The sequence below is a fragment of the Acinonyx jubatus genome, chromosome C2 (genome assembly GCF_027475565.1).
Source record: "Acinonyx jubatus isolate Ajub_Pintada_27869175 chromosome C2, VMU_Ajub_asm_v1.0, whole genome shotgun sequence".
NCBI lineage: Eukaryota > Metazoa > Chordata > Mammalia > Carnivora > Felidae > Acinonyx > Acinonyx jubatus.
The window spans coordinates 154,691,232-154,703,577 of NC_069384.1; the positions used below are offsets into that span (position 1 = coordinate 154,691,232).

General features: G+C 37.5%; 1 protein-coding gene across 37 annotated transcripts in view; it reads right to left on the reverse strand.

The window, feature by feature from the left end:
* CLASP2 (cytoplasmic linker associated protein 2) overlaps positions 1 to 12,346 on the reverse strand; it is a 178,265-nt gene that overhangs the window by 149,036 nt on the left and 16,883 nt on the right. For all 37 annotated transcript variants that reach the window (XM_053221739.1, XM_053221743.1, XM_053221741.1 and 34 more), the window contains exons 3-6: positions 8,682 to 8,785; positions 6,891 to 6,982; positions 5,649 to 5,724; positions 3,764 to 3,861 (exon numbers count right to left, since the gene is read on the reverse strand). In XM_053221739.1, the coding sequence (XP_053077714.1) occupies positions 3,764 to 3,861; positions 5,649 to 5,724; positions 6,891 to 6,982; positions 8,682 to 8,785 (370 nt within the window). The remainder of the gene's footprint in view (positions 1 to 3,763; positions 3,862 to 5,648; positions 5,725 to 6,890; positions 6,983 to 8,681; positions 8,786 to 12,346) is intronic.

Below are 12,346 nucleotides of genomic sequence, written 5' to 3' on the forward strand. Positions count from 1 at the left end.
TTTTTTTAAATGACAGACCACCAAATTTTTTAAAAACAGGCAAAAGACCTGAAAAGACACTTTAAAAGAACATATCCAAATGACTGATAAATGCATTAAACGGTGATCTTCTTTATTAGTAATCAGAAAAATGCAGATCATAACACATTCACCAGAAATCTAAAGTTAGTAAAAATAAGACTAATAATTTAGGCAAGTAACAGTGAAAATATAGACTAATAGGAAGTTGCAAACAGTGCCAGTAAGAATACAAATGGGTACAACCACTCTGGACAAGTGTTTGTCAATATCAATTACAGGTGAACATACCCTATGGCCCAACAATTTCACCCTCAGACATATTCTAAAAGAATGAATACATATGCACACCAAAAGACATGTACAAGAATGTTTTTAATAGCATTATCCAAAAAAGCTACAAGCTGAAAATAACCCACAAGCCCATCATTAGTATGGATTCATAGTATAATCTATTCGTAAAATGGAGAACTATATGGCAATGAAAATAAACCAACTGTAGCCAGATCCAACAACCCAAATGAATTAAAAAAAAAAAAAATTAACTGAGAGAAGGCAGACACAAAAGAACACGTACTTTATGATTCCATTTGTATAAAATTCAAAAACAGGCAAAATGAAACTATTGTGATAAAAAGCGGGATCATGGTTACTTTTGGGAAGGACAGAAATGGCAAGAATTAAAAAGGTTTTGGGAGGCTTCTGGATGATTATAATGTTCTACTCTGCCACCTGTGTGGTAGATACATGGGTATATTCACTGTGATAATTTACACAGCTGCATACTTATGAGTTACATATTTTTCTGTATGATGCCATACTTGAATAAAATTGTAAAATTATTTAATAAAAAGTAATTTCAATATAAATTTTTAATTTTTTTAATGTTTTATTTTTGAAAGAGAGCGAGCGAGCAAGGGGCAGAGAGAGAGAGGGAGACACAGAATCTGAAGCACGCTCCAGGCTCTGAGCTGTCAGCACAGAGCCCGACATGAGGCTTAAACCCAAGAACCTTGAGATCAGGACTTGAGCTAAAGTCAGGCACTTAACCGACTGAGCCGCCTAGGCGTCCCTAAATTTTAAAATATATATAACGTAACATATATACATACACATATGCACATACTCCTACACGTAAATATATTACATTAACGTCAATTCTCTCATTCACATAAAATAACGTACTTTACTCAAATGAAATTGTTAGCTTTGTAAGCAGAAAATGAAGAAGCACTCAAAATGATGCATATTCCATGTACAATCTTGTTACCAAAAAATAATCGGTACTGGGAAAAAACTACATGGTAAGAGACACAGCCAGATAGGAAGAGAGTTACGACAACAGAATAGACCACCACCTCTTAAGTGGTCTGGCTTTTCCTGACACCACCCTACACCACCAAAAATCTATCAAGCCTCCAGATCCAACCAGCAAGTTACAGGGGGTGAGGACAGAAGAATATCTTAAACCACAACCACAGGAAAGGAACTAGCAATATTCAGAATACAGGAAACTTTACAGGATAAACTGCCTGGCTTATTGAACAAATAAACACAAGGGAAAAAAAGTGTTGGAGGTACATAAAGATTTGGAAAGACTTGTAAGAACATACTAGCTAACTGCGGGACTTCATTTGGGTATTGATACAAACAAAAACAGACACATACTTATGATGTTTAAAAGCAACTGGAAATTGGGGTGCCTGGGTGGCTCAGTCGGTTGAGTGTTCGACTTCAGCTCAGGTCACGATCTCACAGTTCGTGGGTTTGAGCCCCGCGTCGGGCTCTGGGCTGACCGCTCAGAGCCTGGAGCCTGCTTCGGATTCTGTGTCTCCATCTCTCTCTGCCCCTCCCCCACTCACGCTCTGTCTCTCTCTGCCCCTCGAAAATAAAGAAACGTAATAAAAAAATTTTTTTAAAGCAACTGGAAATTTGTTTTTTGGGTTCTTTGAAACAACTGGAAATGTGAATGCTGACTGGATATTTGACTTATAGAATTATTTGCAAAAAAATTTTAACTTGTGATGACGGTATTATGGTCGTGACTGGAAAAAGACCTCTTTTTCAATTTCTGAATAATTACAGATGAAACATCATGACTTGGGCTATGCTTCAAAAGAATACAGGACAACAGTAAGTAGGTAAGAGTATAACATATGAAACTGGCCATGAGTTGTTAATTGTTGAAGCTGTGTAATGGGTACATGAAGGTTCATTATACTACTGCCTACTTTAGCATATGTTGGAAATTTTCCATAATAAAAAGTTAAAAAAAACAACAAAAAAACCTTTCAAGCCTTCCTTAAAATGGGGACTAAAATTTGATAACAAAAAAATTTAATTGGAATAATATCTTTTTTTTAAACCTATTTTTTTAAGTTTACTTATTTATTTTGAGAGAAAGAAAAAGGGAGAGAGGGAATCCCAAGCCGGTTCTACACTGTCAGTGCAGAGCCTCATGTGGGGCTTGAACTCACAGAACCATGAGATCATGACCTGAGCTGAAACCAAGAGTTGGATGCTTAACCAACTGAGCCACCCAGTTGGCCCTTAAGTTTATTTCTGCGGGGGGAGAGAAAGCACAAGCAGGAGAAGGGCAGAGAGAGAGAGATAGAGGGAGACACAAAATCCGAAGCAGGCCCCAGCTTCTGAGCTGTCAGCGCACAGCTGGACGACATGGGGCTTGAACTCACTAACTGTGAGATCACGACCTGAGCTGAAGTCGGATCCTTAACCAACTTAGTCACCCAGGGACCCCTGAAAAAAGATCTTTAATAAAAATAGAAACTCTGAGAAGTACTAAAGAAAAAAAGTACCTCTGAAGAAAATGTTGATATATGAGAAGCTTATTGATGGGATTTTTATTTTTACTGACCTGATTGATGAGACTCAGATAGTCTTAATTTTCCTTTTATTTGACTACACTTTAAGAGTAGTGACTAGGGGAGCCTGGGTGGCTCAATTGTTAAGCAGCTGACTTCGGCTGAGGTCACGATCTCATGGTTCATGAATTCGAGCCCTGTGTTGGGTTCTGTGCTGACAGCTCAGAGCCTGGAGCCTGTTTCAGATTCTGTGTCTCCCTCTCTCTCTTCCCCTCCCCCATGTGCACGTGTGCTCTCTCTCTCTCTCTCAAAAAAAAAAAAAAAGAGTAGTGACTAATTCTTATATAGCTTTCTGTTATCCAGTACCTTGTATAGTATCTTTCAACAGGAGGCACTAAAAAAAAAATTTACTTAATGAATGGATTAATATTTTTACTATAATCTTTCTCAAGCTTCTTCCAAATACTGTAATGATTATTACTGCCTGGTATCCAAAAACAGTTTACCTGACATGGTATTTAATTACATATTAAATAATACAGGAGTATATATATAATCAACCAGTGTCCAAGAAAATTATAAGATCTCAAGAACTTTTTATTTCATTTTATTTTTTAAATGTTTATTTTTGAGAAAGATGGGGGCAGAGAGAGGGAGACGGGATCCGAAGCAGACTCTGTTTTGATAGCAGACAGCACAACGCGGGGCTCAAACCACAAGATCACGACCTGAGGCGAAGTCGGACTCTTAACCGACTGAGCCACCCAGGTGCCCCTCAAAAACTTTTTAAACGGTGATAACCTGCGTATCTTTTTGTATCTTCAGAATTTTAAAAAATTTCAGAAAACTGAACCTATTTAAAATATACACATGAAAGTAAACTTCTAAAACGAGTGCAAATAAACAAATGTAGCGAGACTTACCTAGCAGGGGGAATCCCCCTCTTACAGAGGTCCACCCTCACTCTCTCTCCCACATGTCTATAGATCTCCACCACAGCCAACACTGCCGCATCTCTCACCTGCCAAAGAATTCAGAAATTTAAAAAAACAAACAAAACAAAAAAAAACACCTTAGATGAAACATAATAAAATACTTCACCTCAAGGCAACATTACACTCGCACACCACCTTGAAGCTCTCAGTTGGTTTTAATGCTTCTAAACCCCTGAAAGATTTTGGCAGGTCATTAACAAAAACCAAGAGGGCCTGCAGAGAAACCTCTAGAGAAACCTTGTAAAAGGTTCTGTAGAAACCTAAAACATGTAAATAAAAGCTATTAATGTGGCTTTTAAAAAACCTTCTATTTGTAATAAGCCTGCATAAAAGCTGCCAGTAACTGTATGATTACAAATCATTACTGCGGTTAATATACTTTCCTGGAATAAAACTGCCCTTCAAGAATGTATTCCGAACCCAACACTCAATAATGCGCAAAGCATCGTTACTCACAACGGTCAAAAGATGAAAACATCCCAAGTGTCCAACTATGGATGTATGTATAAAGAAAACGTGGTATACACACACAATGGAATATTATACAGCCTTAAAAACGAGAGGAGGAAGTAGGACAAATGACAACACAGAAGAACCCTGAAGACATTATGCCAGGTAAAACATGTTAAATACAAAAGGACAAATTATATGGTTCCACTTTCATGAAATACCTAGAGCGTAACAATTCACAGGAGAAAAAGTAGTATGTGGTTGCCAGGAGCTGGAGGACTGCGGGGAATAGGGAGTTCTTGCTTAACAGGTATGGGTTTGGGAAGATGAAAAAGTTCTGGAGACAGACCGTGGTGATGGCTGCACAACAGTGTACTTAATGCCAACGAACTACACACTTAAAAATGATTACAATGGCAGGGGCGCCTGGGGGGCTCAGTCGGTTAAGCGTCCGACTTAGGCTCAGGTCATGATCTCGCGGTTCGTGAGTTCGAGCCCCGTGTCAGGCTCTGTGCTGACAGCTCAGAGCCTGGAGCCTGCTTCAGGTTCTGTGTCTCCCTCTCTCTGACCCTCTCCAGCTCACACTCTGTCTCTCTCTCAAAAATAAACAAACATTAATACAAAATGACCAGAATGGTAAATTTTATGTTGTGTATATTTTACTACAATTAAAAGAAAAAAAACGTGGCCTCAAGACAGGAATTTGGAAGATGGCCATATTTTCCATGCCCAGCCCACCGCCAAAAAGCAAATGAAGAGGAAGTAAAACTCTACAAACCTCCAGGGGCAGAGCCAGGCCTAGTAGCAAGGAAAACCTTATCCAGGGTTATTCCAAATGCCCAAGCTGTGCCAAAAAGGTTATAGTCAAGATTCAACTCCACTAGGACGGACAGGATCCAGAATACTCCCTTTTTATGCCTAGCATACGCAGCTCAGGTAAATGTCTAACAAGGGATATACCACTGGTACAAATTCTCTCGTTAAACAGGGTTCTGTGGCAAAAAGTTGTTACGCAGCCACTTTCAGGAATGAAGAAATGAGGCTGACAACCTGTCCTCACGGTTAAGTGCAGGACTACGGAAAGGAAGGCTCTTTGTCACTCCATCTTTCAAACCCGAGAACTATCCTTTCAGCACCACACATCCTTAACGCCAGTCAAACGAGTGACAAACTTAAGCAACTGAAGTGAATATAATGTGTTCTCAGGAAGTAACTGGTGGATTTTAAGAGCAAAATGACACGAAATCTTGATTTCACAACCCCCTCCACCCTCCCTCTTCTTTTTTAAAAACGGAGTAAGAGCCCTAAGAAGAAGAGGTGGGCAAAAAAGTTAGTCAATGCTTGAATGTAAACAAAATTTTACCTGACTGTTGGAATCTCCAAATAAGATACACAAATGTGGTACCAACTTGCTGAGGACTAGCGGCCGAGCCCCAAAACTAAATAAAATTTGAAACAAAATAAAGAGAATTCAGTTTTAGTCAAACAGTAAACAAACTATACTTTCTTCTGGTTTGTATCAATAAGACAATATGGTGGACAGCACGGGCACACATCATTAAAACATGAAGGATGTGAGACACAAGCAAAAACTAATTCTAAACAATGTGAAATATGCAAAAGTGAATAATCATGACTGACAATGAAAACTGTCGACACATGATCCAACAGAACAAAATGTTCAACCGATGGCACTCTTAAACCTAGCAACCTATCGATCGCTCATGAAAACTTGAGCTTTTGCTTTAAAATAGTGATATTTTTAGATGCTGTGTCTCCAATAAATTTGCATTCCAATAAACCTTTACTTATGTTTATTAATATTTTGATGAGGTCATGGGTTGAAAGCAAATGACAGGAGAGCCAAAAACCACAAAAGTTGTGCAGACTGAATGCACTTACAAGCTCTAGATGGCAGAAAGGACCACAGAGGAGTAAAAGAAAATAAGTGAAGGTATAGTTAGAATAAAGGAAGTAACGCTACAGGAAAAGTTGAAAGTTACAATAGATCACCTATTTTGTTGCATAGAACTTGAGCACATAATCAAGAAAGGGAACAAAAGCCCTGGCTGACCAGTTTTTCGGACTGGAGTTGTGAGCTCTGTGTTATCTATGCTTCAGAGCTCTACATAATGCTACCCAAATCACCGTCTAGCTACCTGGCCGAATCTTGGTCAGTCTATGATTTTGGTAACTACCCACAGTGGTCTAGAAAACCTAGGTGGGGGAAATAGCTACAATACCTGAAATACCACTGAGTTAAAAACAATGCCAAACTGGGTCCAGAACAGAAGAAGATCCTAAGTTATACCAGCATTCCTGTTATATGACCATCTATTTTGGGTAGCAACTATTACTCAACTTATTTAAGAAAAAAAGAGAAACACTTATCTCTGACTAGTTGTTTTAAATTAACATACACATAAAAAATTAACAGCCAAAGATATCAGATCAAATAAAAACTCTCATACCAGAGATCAATTAATAACTAATTTAAAATTTGTTATTTCCATAGCTTTCCTTGAGCTTTACAAAATGGATACTGTTTTTTCTTTTTAGCAAAATGAAAAACAAGTTGACTATTTTCAATAATCATAAAACTTACACGTTCAAGGTTTCAATAAGACATAGACACACGCCTTCTCGAGATCGAAAATTCTTGTGCTTAAAACCAGAAGTCAACTGTTCCCAAATGTACTATTTGAAGGAGAAGTAAACAAGAATAACAAAAAATTAAATTACTCATGCTTTAATCTTTTATCTATTCCCAACCTTATCACCAACTTTCATGAGAACTCAATTTTCCCATCAGATTTTACTTCTCAGTTTTTCTAAGCCAATTTGTGCTAGTAGCATTGCTCTCACCCATTTTCTAATATTATAATCACATTTTTTGGTTTTTATTTAATATCTTTCACTTTAGATTTCAATAATTCTCAGAAAAACAATGTCCAATACCTAAAAACCTTACAATTTCCATGCACAGAGAATTCTAAGCTTTAGAAACCTTTGACAACAATGCTACCATTATAAGCCCAGTAGTCCAGTAAGCATTCAAAATGTCTAATGTTGCCTGGCAACTACTACAGACTGTCACATGGAACAGGATTTTTCAACATCTTATAATTCAGGCTTTTCTCCTTCAGCACTGGATCCAAATACAGAAACATTATTTGGGTAAGTCATTTTATTGCTGCCTACTATAATTCTCTTTTGTAAAAAGCATACATAAACCTATACAGATAATCCAACTTTATTTTCCAAACATACAGCCAATTGTCTCAATCAGTCCTTTCTCTGCAGTTAGAAACACCATCCTTTCCATTTATTAAATTCATGCATGCATACACATTACACACACACACACACACACACACACACACACACACACACACACACCCTTCTCTTCCTGGACTCTATTCAGCTCTACTAATATTACTCTCTGCCAAACTTTCTAGAAGGTAACCTGGAAGTTTACCTGGAAAACCTGAAATGTGAATAACCACCTCTGGAACACCAGTCTATATAAATACTTATATTTATGTCCAAAAACACACGTACAAGGATGTTACTTACAGTACTATTTATAATAACACATCAAAAGGGAGTTAAAATTTGAACCACTAAGCAAGTGCTGAAGGATACCCACCAAACTATTAGCAAGGACTTCATTCTAAGGTGTAAAATATCTCGGCCAACAGTTTATTTTTACAATTGAACACTCTTTGGATGTTTTTCTAAAACGTATGTAATACATAATTTTAAAACTGTATTCTAAGTGATAACACATTAAGTGATAACACATTGCATATATTGTAAATTCTGATTTTTTTCTACTTAACATGAGATATTCTATAAATCTTTATTTACATGTCAATTTATTTTCAGTCTCCTTTCAAAACATCTCCCTAAGGGCTAATTTTTTTTTTTTACTATATTCATAACACACAAATCAGTGTCCTAGAATATATGCTTTATCTAATTAGTAACCACCTGTTTAAATAAAAAATTTTGTTCTTGTCAGTGTAAAAGTCGCAGTAATTAATACAACATTCAGTAGTTCTCAAAAGGAGCTTTCTCACTGAACACTGTATAACCTGCAGGTAAGAGAAACCAAAGAATAATATATTCAGCATATTGTCCAAGTAACAGAATCTGAGTCAGCTTTATAAAAAATGCCAAAGAGTAGAAAATAGGAAAAAGCAAAACAACACAATGTTAAACACTGACATTTTACTTTAAATTTCAATTTCTTTAGAGCACTAACAATGATTCACTGTTTCCAATTTCAGCTTCCATGTCCCTGGAGGCTTCCATGACTCGCTGTGATTACCATCCATCTATCCCGATGTTTCATCACTGATTAGCAAAATCGAAATTTAAAAGGTAGGCCTACCATAGGTGCTGCTACTTGATCCATCAGCTTCAATATCAGAGTCTGAGCTTCGTCTCGAACCTTGTCTTTGGCATCTCCCATTCTGTCTATTAAAGCTACAATAACTAGAGAAAGGCAGGAGGAAGAGAGTAAATATTTATAATTCACCTCCATTATAAGCTATATTTTACAAAATTATAATCAGCTCGTTTCATAAATGAAAAGTTATCAGGTAAGCAAATTATTTTCTTTACTCATGAGTCCAATAAAAACTAACGGAGAAGGAAGGTTCAAAAGTATACTTACAGCATGATATCCACTTATGATCATGTTCAAAAAACAGGCAGGACTAAACACTATCCTATTTAGAGACGTGTGTGGCTAGTCAAGCTCTACAGATCAGCAAGGGAGTGGTCATCCGAAACGTCACGTCAGTGGTAACGTCTGGTAGAGGGAGGGAGGGGTCATTAGGAAACGCAGAGAGGAACAGCTAAGATGGCATAGTTCTGGTTTCCTGACCTGGGCACAGGCAGGTGTCGGTTTATGATCACATGTTTGACGTATGATCACATGTCTGACATGTATGTATGACATATTATTCTGACAAAAATAAAAGCCTAGGCCCCCGGGATTACAGTTTTTCTCTACTATGTCCAAGACTGTGGCACTGTTTCACACAAGGAGGCAAGAAAGGCAGGTGAGAATCTATTCTTGGAGAGTTTTCATGAAAATGGCTTCTGTAACTGTAAGTTGACAAAGAACCACCAAGAAATGACATCTGTTGAGGGTGAGGGTGAAGGGAAAGGGAGGTGAGGGCAGAATTCAGAGGGCACAGATTCTAAAGTTCACTCATAGGGCAAAAATCTCTCACAGTCAAAATTATCTTTTTGTAATCCCTTAAATCACCACTGCCCCTCATGTGGTATTACAAGGTGTGAGGCCACATTATTTACTCTCCTTTTGTTTTTACTTTCTCAGCTCCTAAAGGTCTGCAGCAGTGCTCACCCCAAAAGGTGACTAAAAATTAAAGAGAGAATACATTTAACTTAGAGTGAAGGGCACTAAGTAAGTACTCTGTGTGTCACCTGCCACCCCCATCATCCTCCATGTTGGACGGCAAAGAAATTAACTTGTTTCTCTTTTGACACGATAGCTATAGCCTTCCTTTCCCTGAGGCAGTGAAGGTTGAGGCCTAGTTTAAATAAGGGAAGGAAGAAGAAATAAGATGGAGAAAGGGATTTTCTCTCATTTATTTATAGACAATTATAATTAAGTGTATACATAATTTGATGCAAATATATTCTACAATAAACACTGTCTACAATATAACAACCAGACTGATTTAGTAATAATAAACAAGACTTACGGAAAAAAGAAATTACATTATTTTTGGAAGAAAATTAGACTATAGTGAGAAGCCCACTATACCAAATGGAATATTATCCAAAAACCTAAGCTTAATCAAGGAAATGACTGTATAACAAAGTTCTTGCCATAAAACCATAAGCCTAATCATGAGGCAACTGAAGTACCTGTCTGTCAGCTGGAACAATATAAATACTTCTCATCTTGCTTAGATGTATTGTTAACATTAGAGAAAACCATTGACATCTGTAGGACTGGCTGTTGTGGGACTCTGGTTCTGATAGCTTCTGAGAGGCAGAAGATAGTAATAAACACTTAATAAATGTTAGATATTACTCCGTACTAAGCATTGAATTATCTCACGTCAACCTCATAACAGCCCAATTAAAGAGAGTAGGCTCATTTGATAGAGAAGGCCCAAAAGGATTAAATACCTTGCCCAAAGTCACAAAAATAGCAAGTTGAAACCAGGACTTAAATAATCCACACAATTAGGTCCCAGTTATAACTACTTCCATTTACTTGTAATCGATGGGTTCTATGTGTGTGTACGTGTGTGTGTGTCTGTGTGTGTTAACAATCACACAACAGGAGTATGAAAAAAAATATCCACTGCATTCTTGAGAGGTGGGATTTAACTCCAAAAAGAAAATTAAAATGTTGGCCCAAACCAGGGCTCACTTCAAGACAAAAAACTAAACTTTTATAGAATATAAATAGCAAAAACAACCTGACACTACATAAACATTTTATTATAGTTATTAAACAAAAAAAATCCGTAACTTTTTTGCATTAGAGTTCCTTTTTGATACATACTCTTTTGGTGTGAAACAGAACAAGATTTTATTCCTAGTTTTACCAGTTGTTAATTATTTAAGACCGTAAACTTCTCTGAATTTGAAAGTTTCCTTGTCTATAAAATAAGGAGGGGTGCAGGCCTATACCTCACATGACTAGTGACAGAATGACGTAAAACTGGAAAAAAAAAAAAAAAGAAAACAAAACCCACTTGTGCTAAGCCCATAATAAGCATTTGGAAGAGTCAACAGTCTACCCAAAAGATCTGTATGTATTATAATGACCACTGAATTACCATTCAACGTGATGGATATTCAATAGAAAATTATGGGACTCCAAAACAGAGCTTTTTACCATGCAGCCAGTAAGAACCTGTTACACAGACTGGAACCTGAACAGGGAAACAGCGAAGAAGTTCAAAGCACAGCTAGCGGTATGTCTTATTCTCTCGGCACTGAACGAGACACGGACCATCTTGCGTTTTACAAGATGCAGGAGCGATGAGCAGGAAGCCCGATTATTCTAATACTCTTTCTGTAATTCCATTTTGGGTTAAAACTATCTGTTTAAAATTTGTAAAATATGAGATCCTTTACTGAATTCAGTTATCATAAAACCAGGGTTGGTGATCGCTGTTAAATGTAAATCGGATATATTTTTTTGTTTGAAAAACTTATTTTTCCACAGTATCTGTGGCCACAAAAGAAATTTTAAATATTTTACATTAAAAGAGCTACATCAAAAGAGCCCATACTCTTTCTGGAACTTTGTCTAAAACTGAACATCAATCTCAATTTTCCTAAAACATCTCTTCACTTTTAATGTAAAAAGATAAAAAAAAATACCTTTGACAGTTAATAACCTAAGTGTACCGAAAGACAGTATCACTCACATCAAGTTACATACATCTAAGATGACATCATTTAAAAAAAAAAAAAACCTTCAGGGGCCCCTGGGTGGCTCAGTCGGTTAAGCGTCTGACTTTGGCTTAAGTCATGATCTCACAGTTTGTGGGTTTGAGCTCCACATCGGACTCTGAGCTTACAGCTCAGAGCCTGGAGGCTGCTTTGGATTCTCTCTCCTCACCCCCACCTCTCGAAAATAAACACACGTGAAGGGCTCCTAAAGTGGTTTGGCTAAGGTATAAAACAGAGTAAAACAAAAAAAGCTAACCCTGGGCTCTTCATTTAGTACTGTACCTCCTTAAGAGTACACAGAGGGGCACCTGCGTGGCTCAGCTGGTTAACCCTCCAACTCTTGATTTTGGCTCAGGTCGTGACCTCACGGTTCCCAGGTTCAAGCCCTGCAGGCGGGTTTGAGCCCTGCGGGCAGGCTCTGCTGGGGATTCCCGCTCTCCCTCTCTCTCTGCCCCTCCCCTGCTGGCTCTTTCTCTTTCTCTAAATTAAAACAAAATGAAACAAGAGTACAAATATATACTGCCTATCTTGTGGAGCTATCATACAAATTAGAAATAATGTGGGGATAATCTTTTATACACGTAAAGTTGATAAAGCCCAATATGG